Consider the following 16,946-nt stretch of genomic DNA (forward strand, 5'->3'; position numbering starts at 1 on the left):
TCCCCATGCCTGTCCAGCTCGCCCCGGTGTGGGAGGTCGCTGCGTGTAAGACTCCCGGGGGCTTTGGAAGTGTCCAGCTCAGGGTTGCAGGTGTCCATGGCGGTCACTGCCAAGCTGGCCGAGTGACTGGCCTTGCCGCCCTACAGATCACTCTGACGACCATTGGTTATGGGGACAAGTACCCCCAGACCTGGAACGGGAGGCTCCTGGCTGCAACGTTCACCCTCATTGGCGTCTCCTTCTTTGCTCTTCCTGCGGTAAGTCCTGTGGCCCCTCTTGCCTTGGTGAGCCCCCGGGTGGCCACACGCAGCTTGGGGCACCTGTCCACTTGGGGTCCATGGGATGGGAGCATGGCTGCCAGCAGGGTCCCTGGCACCCCAGGAGCCACAGGCAGCAGGTATGGTGCAAGGACACCCTTTCCCGGGCTGTGCAGGCAGGGTGCGGGTGGCTTCTGTGAGCCTCCGTGGGAGCACACCGAGCTTCCTCCAGCTGTGGCTTCAGACCCTGCATCTGTGGTCACTGTCAGCCCCTCCCAGCCCTATGGGATTGACCAGTGGGGTCCCTGTGAGCCAGAGCGTGCTTAGTGGTGATGAGGCTGCCTTGTCAGATCTCCGGCGGGGGGAGGGGGGGGGTGTTTCTGGTGTCACCCACAGCTGGACAGGTCAGAGGGGTGGCTGGTGGGGACACAGCTGTCTCAGGTGGCTGCCACCCAGAGCTTGGGCTGCACTTGCTTCAGTGCAGGCCAACCGGGAGGGAGGGTAATCTGTGGGCCTGGCCCACTCCCGCAAGGTGGAGGTTTTCCTTTACCCTAAATCCGAGTGTTTCTCCCCAGCATGGTCCCCAGGTGATGGGCGACTGAGGAGGAGGGAAGGCAGAGCAGGCGAGGCCCCGGGGTGTGCAGGCTGGGGCGGGGGTGGGGCTGTGGTCCCCAGCACGTGGTCTGACCCTGATGATCTGCAGGGCATTTTGGGATCTGGCTTTGCTCTGAAAGTTCAAGAGCAGCACCGGCAGAAGCACTTTGAGAAGAGGCGGAACCCTGCAGCGGGCCTGATCCAGGTGAGTCCAGGTGGCCCCACATGGGATTCCCGGGGCGCTCCTGGCACGGCCCTGCTAAGGGGGGGCCACCTTGGCCCCTGTGTCTCCCCTGCCCCGGCGACGTGCACGGCCCTTGTTCCTTTGCAGGAACGTGTTGGGCACGGAAGCCAGGTGCAGATGCCTAAGGCTGCAGTACCTGTAGTGACACCCGGGGGGAGGGTGTGGCCGTCGTCCTGCGTGGGCCCCGGGCCCTAGACCAGGTGGTCACAGGTATCCCTGATGTGCCGCTCGGGGCCCCTGCCGGGCAGGTGTGGCGTCTCAGCTTCGCTGCCCGCGCTCACACAGCCCGTCCCACTGCTGGGGACACAGGGGCCCCTCGGGATCTAGCAGTGCCTCCCGAGCCTGAGCAGCAGGCTGCCCGAGGGGCCCCTCCAGAGCCCATGGGCGCCGGCGGACCTGGGGAGCCGTGGTCTTCCCAGGGGACAGCCTCCTGCGCATGCGTGCGGCGTGTGAGTGCGTACAGGCGGCGTGCGCGTACTGCATGCGTGTGAGCGCGTGTGCGTGTGTGCGCGTGCGCACTTACCTTTCACCATAAAAGCTGCAAATGGCTATTTTTCAAATGCGAAAGAGCGTGAGGGACAAGGGCCACGGCCTCGCCGCGCACGTGCACGTGGCGCCGAGGTTGGAGGCCCTCTTTGCAGCCACACGCCTGTCCCGCTTCCCCCCGTGGGTGTCCTGCGTGCCTGTCCCCCGTCAGGACTCAGGCAGTTCAGGGGCGAGGCTCGGGTGTCCACCCGGTGGACGGACACTGAGCTTGTGGGCGGGGCTGCAGGGAGTCCCGGGGCACGAGTGGCGCGCGGTCACGGGCGATGCCTCGGGGGACTGCTGGTCGGAGGGCGGTGCCTGGATCCTTCTTTGAGGCAGGTGGTGGGACCGCAGCCCCGCTGCTCGGGATTACAGGCTGGGACAGCTGCACAGCTGTGTAGCTGGTCACCTGGCTGCGATTCCCGGCGCCCAGACGGGAACAGACCAGCGGGGGAAGCCCCAGCAGAGCCCCGGGCCCTCTATGCTCTGGAAGTCTTCAATGGTCTGTGTCCTTCTGGCAGCTAAGGTGCCCGGGCAGGTATCCACCTCATTGCCTTTGCACGTGGTCCACAGTTTGCCAGAGTGCCCCCCCCCCCCCCCCCACCGCCAAGGGAATGGACATCCTCCCTCGGAGGGCCTGGGACAGGCTCTGAATAGCAGCGGGACAGGGAGGGGAGGCATCCCCTGCCCTGTGCTGAGGTCCCCACAGGTGGGCAAGGTGCTCTGGTGTTCTCTGTGAATCCGGGTTGAGGGTGGGCCCAGACGGGGGCCTGGAGAGGGAGGGGCAGGAGGGACAGGACCCAGAGAGGGAGGGAGGGGAGGGCAGAAGGAGATGCCCCAGGCTTTGCTAGGAGCGTCCAGGAGGATGGAGAGGTTGGGAAGAGGTTTGGAGTGTGGGGTTTGGGAAGCCGGTCGGCCCTCAAGGGCAGGTGCGCACAGCGGCTGGCCAGAGGCCTGGAGTGGAGGGGTGAGGCCCTGGCTGGACGCAGAGGTGCAGGAGAGGAGATGCATGTGCAGAGGATACGGGGCCCTGGACATCACAGGCAGGGAAGGGGGCAGCATGGGGGCCTCGAGCTGTGGAGAGCCCGTTGGGGAGTCCCCGGGGCCGGTGGGCAGGTGATGGGGAGGCACCGCTCAGACTACAGGAGCAGGGGTCCGGAGCCTCTCTCTCAAGACCCCACGTTCGAGTCGAGGGTTTGGATTAAAGCTTAGGGACCAAGGAGGTCACTGGACATGGCAGGGGACAGAATTCCGGCACCTCATTTCTGTGCTAAAGGCACACGGATTAGCAAACCTGTCCGGATCCTGTTTTGGGGACTCAGGAGCTAAATCAGAATTTTACAACAACCAGGGGAGGGGGTGCTTGTGAGCACAGGACTGTGGGCTGTGTGTGGGGTTAAAGGCACCTGCCTGCCCCTGCCCTCCGCCCTGGGGAGTCCCTGGCGTGGCCTTGTTCCAGAAGGTCAGCACAGGGCTTTGCCTGTGTTTTGTCCGTCTGGAGACCTCAGGGCTGGAGCGGCCCCGGGGCTGTGAGCGTTGGTAAGAAGGTAACCGCGGGGTAAATGTCAAAGCCGGCCGTGGTGTGCTTTTGACTTGTGACTCGTCTTTTGTTTCTTCATGTGATTTAAAAGGCAGACGCATAGGGCAGTGATCACAGATCCGTTTTTCTGGCGTGCAGCGTGTAGAGATGTAAGGGGCTCAACACCAGGGGGTGGAGGAGAGGCAGGGGGTGGAGGAGGGGCGCGTTCGCGCGCCGTGGCAGCTAAGCTGGTTCAGACTAGATGCTTGTGTGAGACGCTCACCGTGAGGCACACGGTCGCCATTAAGAAAACAATTGCTAAAAATTCAGAAGAGGCTCAAGATAACCTAGCAGAAAAAGCGAGCACCGAAGGCAGAAACGAGGCGCTGGGAGCCCGCACACGCAGAGGTCTCTGTCCGTGACCACTTTGCACGTAAGTGCACCCCCCTCTCCCACTTGAAAGGCAGCAGTTGAGAGAACGGATTTGAGATGTGCCTGGCGGTGTGCTGTCTGTGGAGACTCCTTAGACCCAAGGACAGCGACAGGCTGAAAAGTGCAGCAACGAAGGCAGGAACCCCTCAGGGAACGGTGGCCCGAAGGGGGCTGGGAGGGCTGTGGTCGGAGCAGACAAAACACACTAAGGCAGACACTGTTAAGAGAGACCAAGGAGGTGATGACGCGTTGACAAGAGTCCGACTGTAGGGACAGGGGTAGACGTGTCCACACTGGGGGCAGAACCCCAGAGTATGTGCAGCCAACACCTGACAGAATTACAGGGCGACCTAGATGCTTGTGTAATAATAGCTGGAGATGTCGGCACCCCACCCCCCCCCATCCTCGGTACAAGGACGCAGGATGGAGAGGACCTGCAAATCCCCCCAGGGCAGCCCCCCACATCCTGTCAGCCCCACGGGAGTATTCCCCAGGATAGACCATGTTTTAGGCCCCCAAACAAGCCCCCAAACTGTGATGTTGCAAACCTCCAACGGGAAAGAATGTCTCTGCAACAAACGGTGTCGGGACTGCTGAAGATCCGATTTTAAGAGTGAAGCTTTACTTTTATGCAGAATTTACTCAAAATGGGTCAAAACCTAAATTTGAGAGCCGAAACTATACAATCCTTACAAGAAAATAGGTGTAGAGCTCCATGGCTTTGGTTTCTCAGATCTGATACCTGAAGCACAAGCAGAAAAGAAAAATACATGGGAATTTATCAAAGTTGAAACCTTTTGTGCCTCAAAGGACACTGTAGAGAGAGTGAGAAGCTAACCCACAGAATGGGAGAAAGTATTTGCAAATCCTGTTTCCGGTAAGATCCTGGTATCCAGAACACATGAGGGGGCTCCAGCAATTGAACAACAAAAAGACAAACCAATTAGGAGATGAATTCGGACAGACGTGGCTCCAGAGAAGATGTCCAGGCGGCTAGTCGGCACGTGAAAAGATGCTCAACGTCATTCATGAGAGAAACGCGAGTCAGAAGCGCCTCAGGCGGTGGGAATGTGGCGGGAGCGGGATGCTGGCGCATTGCTGGTGGCGGGTGCAGGGGTGCAGCCCCTTGAGAACCCTGGGTGGTGCCTCAGAGGGGTAAGCGCTGCCTTACGTCACGGCAAACCCCCCAGGTGTGTACCCAAAAGAACTGAAAACAGATGTTCAGCCAACAACTTTTCCACAAACGTTTGCTCCTGGGGGATTCACAGCAGTCAGAAAGTGGAAACGACTCGAATGTCCGCGAACAGATGAACAAAATGCGGTGTTTCCGTGCCGTTGAACGTTATTCGATCATTGGAACAGAACGCCAACACTCACTACGACGTGCACGGGCCTTGAAACCTTCGTGAAAACAGCCGGTCACGAAAGGCCACGTGTTGTGTGGTTGTGTCCAGGACAGGACGCCGTAGAGACGGGTGCAGGTGATGCCCGACGCCCCCGCACTGGGGCGTGTGCCCCTTTGGGGGGATGCGAGTGTGGAGCGAGATGGGGGTGGTTGCACGGCAGTGTGAGTGGACCTGGTGCCCCCGGATTGCGCGCTTTGAGACGGCGGACCGCGTGCTCTGTGTATTTCGCCACAATCGAAAGGTCGGGCTGAGGCTGGGCCACTGCACTGGGGAGGGTCCGGCTGTGTGTCCCTGGCTCTGCCCCTGCCCCCGGCTCCTGAGTCACCCCCCGCCCGCACCCAGGGTGGCGTCCCCATCAGGCTCGGGGAGTGCAGGAGCGGCCACCGTGGCAGGTCCCAACCGCCAAGGGTCGGGTGAGGCGGACGACGAAAGGCTCGCTGTAGACGGGCTGCGAGCGTGACCTGTGGTGGCGTGTGCCCCTCCTCCAGAGGGTAAACTGAGGCGGGAGTGGGGCCGGACGGGGCCCGGGCAGGGGCGAGGCCCTCAGGGGCGTGGGCATGGTCTGACCCTCGCCCGCTTCCCATCCGCAGTCCGCCTGGAGGTTCTATGCCACCAACCTGTCCCGCACAGACCTGCACTCGACGTGGCAGTACTATGAACGCACGGTGACCGTGCCCATGTACAGGTACCGCCCGCCCGCCGGGACCCCGCCCCACGGCACACCGCCTGCTTGTCATCGTGTCTGTTCTGAAGCCCCATTTTTTGGTTGTTCATTATTTTAATTGAGTTTTCCTTTTTTTTTAAACAACGTGTGTACTTTCCACGGAGTTCTGTGTGTGATTTATTTCGCAGCATTAATTTTGTTCTTTGTTTTATAGCTCGTGGCTCTTACTTTCCACCTCCACCCACCCTTTGCTTCCCTTCCTTGCTGTGGGTCACGTTATGTTGTGAGCATCGTGAAGACAGGCCCCTCCCGAGAACTCGCGGAGGCCCGCGGCCCGGCGTAGTGCCCACCAGGGCGGGCCCCGGAGCTTTGGAAGTGAAGGGTAACCTCTGTCCTTCAGCGAGGACCAGGGTCTCTGTGTGGGGGAGGGGCCACGTCGAGGCTGTAGGAGCAGGAGTCCCCAACAGCACAGAGCACACAGACGCTCGAGGGCGCCCTCGGGTGGGACAGAAGGGCCGGAAGCCCGCGCTGGGGGCAGTTGGTGGAGGCAGCGTGGTCACCAGCGGCTGGCAGTCCCGGCCACCCCCAGGATTTGTCTGTGCTGGGCTCTGGCTTTAGAACAAGGTCTGAGGCGAGGGGGGCTGGGGACCCGCGGGGCAGACACTGCCCTGCAGGCCCATCCTTGCCTGGGGCGGGGTGCGGGGGCGAAGCTGAGCCCCGGGGCGTCCGAGCCCCTGGATGTCCCTTACCTGTGCCTACTGGTGTCCAGCCAGGAGCCCTCACCGGAAGAGTGGGCTGGGCTGCCGGAGCGGGTTGGGGCTCTGGGCTGGGACGACGTCCCCCTGGGGACCCTGAGGTAGCGATGTCCAGGCAGGGTACCACCGCCCCGCTCTGTCACCTGGGCGGAGGCCGCGGCCCCGCCCCTCCTTCAGCAGCCACGCTGGCGGGCACTCTCTGGAACGTCCCTCTTCCCCGGGAGTGCTGAAGGCTCTGGCTTTCCCGGCACCGTCCCTCGGGCCTGAGTGGGCCGACCCTGGCGCTAATTTTCTTTGTTCTGTTGTTTCCCCCACTTTCCTCAACCATTTGGTTAATTTTCTTTTTCTTATCCCGTTCTTTTAAAATTTCTGTTCTCTTCCCTTTGTGTGTGTGTGAAAACACTTGAAAGCTCGCAAACTCAATCCTACGGGGCCTCCAGGTAGGAGATGCATGGGACGGACAGCGTGTGTGGTGTGGTTGTTCTCTGTCTGGGACGGTGCGGGGCCGCCCCGGCCCCCGGCCCCCGGCCCGCCCCGGCCCGCAGCCCTGTACCCGTGCCCAGCCTGTGTCCCCCACGCCGGGCGCAGGCGCTGCCCTGGTCCCCCTGTGGCCTCCCTGCCTGGAGCCCGGTTCCCCCCTTGACTGGCCCCCTCCCCCGTCAGCTGCTTTCTCCGGCTGGATCCGTCTGTCCTGCCTTGTCTTCTGTTCCTCGTCCTGCTTCTGCCTCGTCTCAGTAGCTGAGCCCCTCCCCGCCCTCCCCCCCTCCCCACAGGCCCCATGTGCAGAGTGCAGAGCGGGTGGACACGGCTTCCGCTGTCCCAGCCAGGGGTGCTCCCTCCCTGGACCCGGGAGGACCGTGAGCGCTGTCCCAATGGCTGTGTCTGCACGGGGTGGGGGTGGGGCTCTCACTCCCGCTGACCTTTAGCTGCTGCACAGGGCAGCGTCTCGGCAGGCCCTTCCCTGTGGGATGGGTGGGGCATCGGGCACAGGCCTGCGGACCCAGGGCCCACCCTCCCTGTGTAGACCAAGCCTGGGATCCCCCTGGCAAAAGCTCTTGCCTGTGGTGCCCTGCGTGGGGACTGATTGAATGTTCCAGAAGAGGAGGGTGCTGTGGGGGCAGGGCCGGGCAGCCCCCGAATCCCACGGGCATCTCCACCCCAGCACCTACCCTTTACTGGCCGTACACCCCAGAGACCTCGCCCAGAGGAGAGGGTGGGGGGTCAGTGTACGTCCCTCCGCCCCCCTGTGTACTGACCCATCGCTGCCCGGGCAGTTGGGGGTTCCCTGCTACAGGCCTCTCTCCTCCCTTGTCCGTCTTGTCCAGCCGGTCCCTGGCCCCCGTCTGGAGCAGCCTCTCCCCGGCCTGGGTGGTTGGAGGTGTCCTCTCGGAGCTGGCTGACCCCCGGCCAGCCGCCACTCTCTCCTGTGGGGCACCCCCTCCTGTCCCTACTCCCGCGTCCTCCACAACCACCCTCAGCGTCATCGGGGCTGTGTGCTGCGTGCACGTCCCTGCCCGTGACCCTGCCCCTCTGTGTTCTGTCCCCTGCTTCTGTGTCCAAGGCATGACGTCCTATCTGCGTATCTGTGTGTCCCTGAACTTGGACCTGCGTGTGTGGGGGCCGAGTGGGGGGTGCTGTCCAGGGTTTCTGCTCCAGGCCCAGGGGTGGGTGCCTGAGGGGCAGTGGGGAGGCCAGTTCTGTCCCCATGTCCAGTCCTGGGGCCTCTGCTGTGCCCATGCCGTGAGCCAGCCTGACTGCCCACATACCTCCTGCTTCGTCCTGACCCATTGGGACTGGGACAGCCCTGCGGGGAGGGGAGGGGAGGGGAGGGGGGAGGGGGAGCGAGCTCACTGGTCTCCCCTTCGCAGCCAGCTCTGAGGCTGTGACCTCAGACCAAGGGCAGGTCGCCCTCAGGGAAGTGTGGCCGGACAAGGAGGGGTGTGGAGAGGCCTGGCCGTCAGCACAGAGGACTCAGGGCAGCCAGCAAGCCTACTGTGGAGGCATGGGGGAGCCATTGAGTGACGTCACGTGAAGGCGGGCGGTGGGGGGTGGGGGGGTGGAGCGGATCACACCTGATAGCGGGTGAGGGCTGAGCCGGAAGTGGCCGTGCCCTCCACACCAAGTAAAGGCTCCGACGCTGATCCTTGACCAGGGCCACGGGGGGTCTGGACGGGGCAGTGGTCCCCAGGGTCAGGAAGGACAGGGGCTGAGGACAGGATGATAGGGATGGGGCTGAGGCTGGGTGGGGGTCTTTGAGCATGGTTTTAAAGGAGTGGTTGGGACTCCACTTGAGGACGAGTAGGGGTCACAGAGCTGGGTGGGGGGGTCACAGTGCAGGATGGGGGCTGGGTCAGGAAGGAGCAGGGGCGTTTCCTCCTTATGCTGAGATGAGAAATGTGTGAGGGCAGAAAGTGGTGAGCTCCCGAGTCAGTGGAGGGTGGGTGAGGAGGGACAGAACTTGCCCCAGGAGTTGGGAGGGGACTGGGGTCCTCCCCCCCCCCCCCCCGTTAGCCCCTCTGGTCCTGCGGCTGGGGTCGGGGAGGCCCGAGGTCCCCCAGGAACCTGGCGGGATTTACAGATCTCTGCCTTGGTGTCAAGGCGGAGACTTGACTGTCCCCTTGGCTCCTGTGGAAGTCCTGCCTGGAGCTGCCCAGTGGCCACATGGGCGAATGCCCACCTGCGGGCGGGGGCTGGGCAGCAGGCTGTCCTGGGTGGGCGTGGCCCGGCCTGGGAAGAGGGGGCTTGGAGCAGAGCCTTTTCTTCTAGCTGTCCAGGCCGCCCATCTGCAGCGGGCTTCTCTCTGCCCGGCAAAGCCCTTTTCTGTGACCTCAGTCCCTGCCCTGGCTTTGCGGGAGGGATCTGGGACCATGAGTATGTTGGGATGCTGTTTGCAACACTACTGCCCCTCGGGGGTGTTCAGGGATTGGGAAGGGAGAGGAGACGGTACATGGCCCCCCAGCCTGTCCTCCGGTGCCCTTCTAGACCCTCCCCACACTCTCCATGGACGGCCCGGGTGCTGTTCCTGCCCCCCTGCCGTGCATGTTGCTCACTGCCCGCCTCCAGCGCCACGGACCCCAGGAGAGGTGTAGCCCAGAGAGTGCGGGTGGCCCCCCAGGGCCACCACTGCCGGGGAGCCGTCCCCTCCCTCTGCCTGGGACAGGCCACACCCATGCCCCCAGCATTAACACCGTAGGTGCCTGTGTGTGCAGTGGACGCTGGTGAGAGCAGGGGTGAGGGTCCCCCAGGCCTAGGCGGCCAGAAGCTCACTGTGCCTCTTCTCGCCACAGACTGATCCCGCCGCTCAACCAGCTGGAGCTGCTTCGGAACCTCAAGAGTAAATCTGGGCTCACCTTCAGGTCAGCAGAGGGCGCCTGGGCTGGAGCTCAGGGGGCAGCGGGGGGGAGGGGGGGAGTCTCAGCCCTCCTGGGGGTCCTCGGTGAGGGGCAGGCAGCCACGGGAGGTCCCCGGCACTGCTGGCCACGGGGCCTCGTGGTCTTGGTGGTTTCCAAAGCTTCTGCTGACCTGGTTGAGGCTCCGATCTCCAGAGGGTGGCCGGTGTGGGGGGTGGGCACAGAGGGTGCTGCTCCGTGTGGGGCCAGGGGCTCCTCCCGTGGCTGGCGTGCCAGCCCCAGGCGGGGGAGAGTCCATCCCTACATCTCTCCGGAGCAGCGGGCGGACGCACACGCTACGGTGCCCGCTGGTTCTCTCGTAATCCCCCCAAATCTGCGACTCGAGTGCAGGGGCACAGAGCCGGGTGTGTGGAGGAGTGGCCGCCTGGGCCCCCGCGCAGAGGGCTGCCCCGCGCGGCTTGCCGCCTCTGAAGAGGGGTCAGCGGGGTGGGCTGCCCGTAAGGGTTGAGCGGTGGCCCCCATCCCCTGAAGGTATGTCTGCGCCCCGGAACCCGTGAACACAGCCTTCTTTGGGAAAAAGCTTTGTTATTACGCGAAGGATCTCAACATGAAACCATTCTGGATTAGCATGGGCCCTAAATCCCAAGACAGTGTGCCCGCGTGAGGGGAGGCAGAGGTGGGAGGGATGTGGCCAGGGGCCCAGGATGCCTGGGGCCACCAGGAGCTGGGAGAGGCAGGAGGGACCCCCCCCCCCCCCCCGGCCAGGCCCCGCCCGGAGCCTCAGGGGAGCTCGGCCGCCCCGGCTCGACGGAGTAGCTCTGTGTCGTGTAGACTGCCTGGTGTGTGCTCCTGTGCGGCCTGGCAGATGAGTGCAGGTCTGTAACCAGACGTTAGGAGCCTGTGGCACTACCCACGGTGCCTGGGATGGGATATGGGAGAGGACGGTCTGGAAGAAATGGAAAAAAGACACAGGAGAGTCCTGGGTTCCCTGGAGGAAATGATTGATGGGAAACACGGCCGTGGGGGTGGTTCCAGTAAGAGCTCCGGGGAGTGAGGAGCGTGGCGGGGACAGTCTGGTCAGGCCGCTGGAGGGTGCCGTACGCGCTGCTGGTGAGGTCTTGCATGGAAATGGGGATCGCTGGCTACGGCAGGAAGGCCACTCTTGTCGCAGACGGTGGCAGACAGGCCGAACCTCATGGAAGACACTGTCTGGGGCGGTGAGGGGGAATTGAATCAACCTCAGAGCAGAGAAGCCAGTGCCTGAAGACTCGGGGCCGCGGCCCCGTCGAGACCGCGGGGGACACAGAGTTAGGAGATGCGCTCTGGAAGGAGGGTCGTGGGCGGGGACAGCCTTGGTGGGAGAGCTCCGTGTGTTGCCGGGCGGGTCTAAGCTCTCTTGGCAGAGGCGGTAAGGTGGGTCACCCGGGAGAGATGTGTGGGAACCCTCCTGCGCAACTGCCTGTCCCCGTGGCGCGTGCGGGAGGCCCACACGGCTGTTAGGAATTTATAGCAGCATGCCCTGGCCGGCAGGGACAGACAGACTGAGCGAAGGAGGGCTTGGCAGTCTGGGGACCCGCGGGCAGGAGACAGGCTGACGGAGTTCCCCAGCCACAAACACGCTGGGCCTTCGGGGCGAGGGGAGAACGGCTGGGGCCCGGGCGGGTGCGGGGTGGGTTCGGGCCGGGGCCCCTGGAGACCACCGAGGCTCTTGTGACCAAGAGGGGTTTCCTGCTGGGTCTCAGACCTTGGGCACTGGTGACCCTTTACGCCTTCCAACTTCTCCCTGTTTGGGTGGGCCTGTCTGGGCCTGTCTGTCCTGTTGTATTTTGGGGACAGATCACTGGTTTTCTAGAGTTGACGGGTCCCCACCTGGAGAGGACTTTTATCCAAGTGTGGATCACATGCACTTTTCCTCGCACCCCCCAGATGAACGAGACCCCGCGGTGATGGGTTCTCTGAGCTACTGAGCGTTAGTTGAGATTTGGACGTAGGGCTGATACTGTCATGGGCTGAGACTTCGGCGTGTTGGGGTGTAAGGTGGACATGAATTTTGGGGTGCTAAGGCACAGACCGTAGTGGGTTCAGTGGTGGCCCCCGGAAGACGTCCATGCCCTTGAGCCGCGAGTGGACCTCATTTGGGAAAGGGGGGTTTGAAGAGGTAGCTAAGGGTCTCAAGGGAAGGTCATCCTGGGTTGGGGCGCCCCTAGACCCAGGGACACGTGTCCTGGAAAGACCAGCCACAGAAGAGAAGCCCTGTGACAGGGAGGCGGAGACCGGAGGGACACGGCCACAAGCTCAGGAGTGCAAGGGGCCCCCAGGGGCTGGGAGAGGAGGAGGGACCCCACGCCCCGGCCCCAGGCGGGGAGCTGCGGACCGACACCTGGATTTCTGACTTCTGGCCTCCAAACTGGAAGAGAAGCTCCCGTGGTTTTAAGCCGCCAGATTTGTGGGTCTTTGTGATGCCGTCACCGGAGACTCACCGCGCGGCTCTTGGCGTCTGAGCTCCAGGGCGGCTACGGGACGGGCACGAGGGGTCCCACGGAGGCCTCTGCACCCCGCGTCGCTGGACTGTGGGCGGTCCGGCACCCCTCCCGCCTCCTCTGGCGCACGGATCCGCCAGCCACAGCAGGGCGGTACCTGTTCCGCCGAGACTTTGGACACGCCCCGAAGAGCCCACTCGGGTCACCTGCGGTTGCCCCGCGATTCAGCCGAGGAAAGTCCACGCCGCCAGCCTTCCATTCAGTTCATGCAGAGCGTGGGCCCTGGAAGTCACCTACCCCCAGTCAGGGTGCGCTGGAGAATTGCCCTGGGCCAAGCCAAGCACAGGCCCGGGACCACAGCCCCGTGGCCTCTCCGCTGGGAAACAACACGGAGAAGAGTGACCCCAAGAAGCCACAGTGGGAGCCAGGACTGGGGCAGCTGTCCGTCCCGAACCTTGGCTGTGGAGCCGGAACCCTCCGGCGTTTCCATCTACGCTCACTTAGTTAACGTTGGCGGTTCTCATTAAAACGTGTGCCCCTCACGTGGGGCCTCGAGCACTTCCAGAATTCCCTCTTTCCTTCAGGACCTGATTCCTCGGGCCCTCCAGGGGCTCTCGGGGCGGGTGGGCCTGAGGTGGGGCTGGGTGGGGTTGGGGGGCGGGTCCACTGGGCCCTGCGTGGGGTCGGGTCCGCCTGACCGACCTGCTGCTAACGGTCTTGTCGCTTCTGTTTAAAGGAAGGAGCCTCAGCCGGAGCCCTCTCCAAGGTCAGTGCCCGCTTGCCCCCCGCTGCCCCGGGGTATGCTGCCGTGCGTGGGGGCTGGCCCCTCCATGTCTGTGCACTGTCATCGCGGGCCCTGTGCCCACGTGTGGAACTGTGTGTCTGGACCCTGCCGGCCACGCTGTGGGCCCTTAAATCACTTTGCCTGTGCTCAGCGCCCCCCGTCCGCCCCTGGCCCTGAGGCAGGAGACCTCTGCGAGCACCCCTAGTCCAGGGCAGGGCCAGACGCCCTCTCCCTGCCTCGTGCTTCTTTGGTGGAAACTGAGCCCTGGCCCTGTGAGTGTTTGCCTGTCCGGCCCCTGCAGGTGCCGCCTTCCGGTGTGCAGTCAGGCAGGTTCGAGACGGGGTCGCCCCCAACCCCACCGTGTGCGGGGACTCCGAGGGCTGTCTCTGCTGGGAGCAGAGAAGGGCTGGTAGCAATCTGATGTTTTCCTGTACTAAGAAGAAAATCGACTGTTTCGTGACTTCCAAGTCTGATAAACCCCAGCCTGCCTGTGTATCACCATGCTGAGCTAGGGGTGCGCCCCCCCCCCCAACACCCTGCCGCGAGTCTAGTCCCTTCTGGACCGCAGGCCACTTAACTGGCCGCTCAAGTTGGGCCGAGCTCTACCCTCTCCATGCACCGGGGGAGGGCACGCTCCTCCCCCCACGTTCCCCCAGAGGGGGTGACAGAAGACTGGCCACACTCTTGCCCCGAACCAGCCGCTGGAGCAAGGGTGACCAGCCCCTCAAAGCGGCTAAGAAAGCCGACCCTGGACCTGGCTGGTTTACCCGGCACACAGACCCCGTGCTCACCATCAGGGGGGATGCAGAGCACATGCCCAGCACGGCCTGGCGTGTGGGGGACCGGGGGGGCTGCCCCCCGCGTCCTCAGTCCCCATCGCTGCTGCTGTGTCGGCCCTTCCGCACCCTGAGCCCGGGGGAGGTGGGCCCGCAGCTCTGCCCCGGTCCATCTGAGGCCCCCCGGCCTCATGCGGCCTCTCGTTCTCCTCCCCACGACTCTCGTCTCAGCGTCTCTCTCTCTCTCTCTCTCCTGCCCTCCCCCCAATTGGACACTCTTGCCTGCCCCCCCAAGTGCCTTTAATCTTGTCACTGCCCTTCTTGGGCCCCTTTCACGTCCGTCTGTCTTTGGGGAGGAGGTGGCTGACCCTGAAAGCAGGACTCAAGGTGAGGACACACGGGAGCCCCCCCCCCCGGGCTCTCCGGTACGTTCCGTGGCTCCCCTCTCCCTGCTTTCCGCACACCACTCCTCTGTCTCCTCCCTGTGTGTCCATGTGTCCCTGCCTGCCTGTGACCCAGTGGCTTCCCCGAGGGCTGGCCTGGCCCGGCCCTCCTCCTGGCGCACCCCGGGCTGAGCCCTGGGGACAGAAGGCCTCTCCTGGGACATACACTTGTCAGCTAGGTGACGGAGGGCAGCATTTCTGTCCCCTCACTCGGGGTGGCCACAGATCCCCTTTTCGGCAGCCAGAGCACCGTAGGGATGCCAGAAATTCTTCTGCCGCCAGGGCCCCCAAGGGGGTGGGCCTGTCCCGGGGCTGCCGGGCAAGGGGACCCTGTTCCGTGAAGTGCTAACGGGGGTGTGGTTCCCCAGCCCCTCCTGCATGGCAGTGGGAGGTAGTGGCCTCCTGCCACCTGCCACCTGCATGCCAGGATCCCGCTGGCACTTACCAGTCTGGGCAGGTGGATGGGTGGGCACAGGGACCCTCACTCAGCTGCCGTGAGACCCCCTCCCAGTCCTGGCTCACGACGGGCTTGTGCCCCAGCTGTGTTGGGGTCCTTGGCTGGGCCGGTGTCAGACCAAGGCCGTCTGTGCCCGGGCAGGGTGCGGGGGCAGGCCGCGGGGTCTCGGGCTGTGCCGCTCTGGGTGTGTCTGATCTGCCCTTTGCCCCATCCCACTTCTCACTGCCCCCCACCCCCCGTGCCTGGAGGAGACCTCCCCCGTCCTCCAGCTGCTTTCCCCTTGTCTGTGTGGGTCCCTCCTCGTCGAGGCAGCCACGTGCTGTGTCCGAGTGCCTGTCTGTTCAGTCTGGTCTTGGTGAGTGTCTGTGGGTGCCTCTTCCACTCACTCAACCCCCAGGCCCCCTGGGCGTGCCTGCCCACCCCTCCCGGACCCTTGCTGTCTGCTGGCGGTTCTCAGACCGGCCGGAGCTCCACTTGGCTGCTGCGGGCAGGAAAACCCCAGCGCTGGCCTGAGCCCCGCAGGAACGAGCCCCTGAGTTGGGGGGCCTTGAGCCACGAGGCCCGTGGGGCAGTGCTCAGGGAGGCCGTGGGTACCCCCCGGCTCTGGTCAGGCTCTCAGCGCACTGTCCCATGGGGGCGCCGCTGGCCACGTGTGACCGGTTCAGGTTTTACTACACACGAGAGCCAGTCCTCCGACGCAGGTGCTCAGGAAGCAGGCAGCGGGCGGACAGGTGGGTGGTTATGTCTTCGGTGCAGCTGGGAACGTGTCCCCAGGCAGTGTTGGGCCCTTCCGGGGCCGGCGTCTATGCTGGGAGTTTTTGAAGGCAGCAAAGCTGTTTGGGGGGTTGGACAAAGCTAAGGTCCTTCTAAGGCGCTGGAGGCAAAGCCATCCCCCCATCACCCTCTTGCCCTGGACAGAGCCTCCGGGTGGTGGGGGCTGGGGGCCGTGTGCAGGCCCAGGGAGCCCCGGGGGGCGGGGGGGAGGCAGCAAGGGGCCCTCAGTCTTTAGCTGTGGTGGGACTGTGGCTGACGTAAGGGTGTGCCTTGGGCAAGAGCATTTGCCCCAAATTTGAGGGTCTTCTGTGGACAGAACTGCTAGGTGGCGGGGGCGGGGGGGGGGGTGGTCCGGGTCCTGGGGATACTGAGTCACAGGGAAGTTTGCCCCCACGTGAGGGCACTTTCTGATGCAGCTGGACCCCAGTTCCCTCACCGAGAGGACCCCACAGGGAGGAAGTCCCCCTGGAGGGGAGGGGGCTGGGGGCCCATGGCCCTCGGCCCCTGGGCCGGCATGGAGCGCTCTGGGCAGTCTGAGCTGTGCACTGGTGGGAGAGCTAAGTGTTGGGGACCGGAGGCGCCCTGTGGGGACGCCGACAGGTGCCGCCAGTGTTTATGTGTGTGGACGTCGGGCAGCCCTGCCTGGGGCTGGGTTGTGTGAGCAGGGGGGAGGGGAGGGGTCGTCGTGTCTGGTTCCTGTGCCCGCGGTTTGAGAGCAGCTGTCTCAGGCCATAGCTGCAGGGGTGGGGGGAGGGAGGGTGGCCTCAGGAAGACCAAAGACTCTTGTGTGTTTTCACTTTTGCTTAAAAATGTGCACGATCTAGTGCAGAGAGATCTGGGGCCTTCGGGGGAGGTTCCTGGGGACCGCAGACCACTGGGGGAGCCTTTTCTGAGCTGCCCGGCAGGTCCAGCCCAGCCCAGCCCAGCCCAGCCCAGGGCTTCAGCACCGAGACCCAGACGAACCGACTTGGGCGGTGCCCCCAAGGCCCCTTTGCTGAGCGTCCCTCAGGGACAGGCAGCCACTGGCTCCTGGATGTGCCGAGGCCACTGCTGACCGGCGGCTGGCTGGGCTCGGCAAAGCCTCGGTGATCAGTTTGTGACGCCAGAGTGCACGCTTTGCCCCCTAAAATGTGTGCTTTCCGGAATCCTGTCCATCTAGAACAAGCCTTTTGCCAAGTCTCGCCCGTGTATTATTTTTGGTTGGCATGAAGAGAGCAAAAAATAATACATTTTTAAGAAGACATGGCCCAAAACTCTGACTCTGGAAGGAAAAGGTATTTTTGGAGGAAAAAAACGGGAATTTTTTTCTCCAAAAATAGGGCACTATTTTCTTTTCCAGGCCGGCGGAAGACTCTCTGTGCAGGCCCCTCACTGTCATTGCTCAGACCCAAGTGCGGCTGCTGGACCCTGAGCCCAGGGCTGCATCAGGGTCGGCGTGGTGCCTCAGTTTACCTGTGCTTTCTGCCCGCTCGCCCGGCCAGGCCCC

General features: G+C 63.7%; 1 protein-coding gene across 4 annotated transcripts in view; it reads left to right on the forward strand.

Moving 5' to 3' along the window:
• KCNQ2 (potassium voltage-gated channel subfamily Q member 2) overlaps positions 1 to 16,946 on the forward strand; it is a 51,394-nt gene that overhangs the window by 21,762 nt on the left and 12,686 nt on the right. For all 4 annotated transcript variants that reach the window (XM_047854501.1, XM_047854500.1, XM_047854502.1 and 1 more), the window contains exons 6-10: positions 147 to 257; positions 961 to 1,056; positions 5,568 to 5,662; positions 9,684 to 9,752; positions 12,963 to 12,992. In XM_047854501.1, coding sequence (XP_047710457.1) covers positions 147 to 257; positions 961 to 1,056; positions 5,568 to 5,662; positions 9,684 to 9,752; positions 12,963 to 12,992 — 401 coding nt within the window. The remainder of the gene's footprint in view (positions 1 to 146; positions 258 to 960; positions 1,057 to 5,567; positions 5,663 to 9,683; positions 9,753 to 12,962; positions 12,993 to 16,946) is intronic.

The sequence above is a fragment of the Prionailurus viverrinus genome, chromosome A3 (genome assembly GCF_022837055.1).
Source record: "Prionailurus viverrinus isolate Anna chromosome A3, UM_Priviv_1.0, whole genome shotgun sequence".
Taxonomy (NCBI): domain Eukaryota; kingdom Metazoa; phylum Chordata; class Mammalia; order Carnivora; family Felidae; genus Prionailurus; species Prionailurus viverrinus.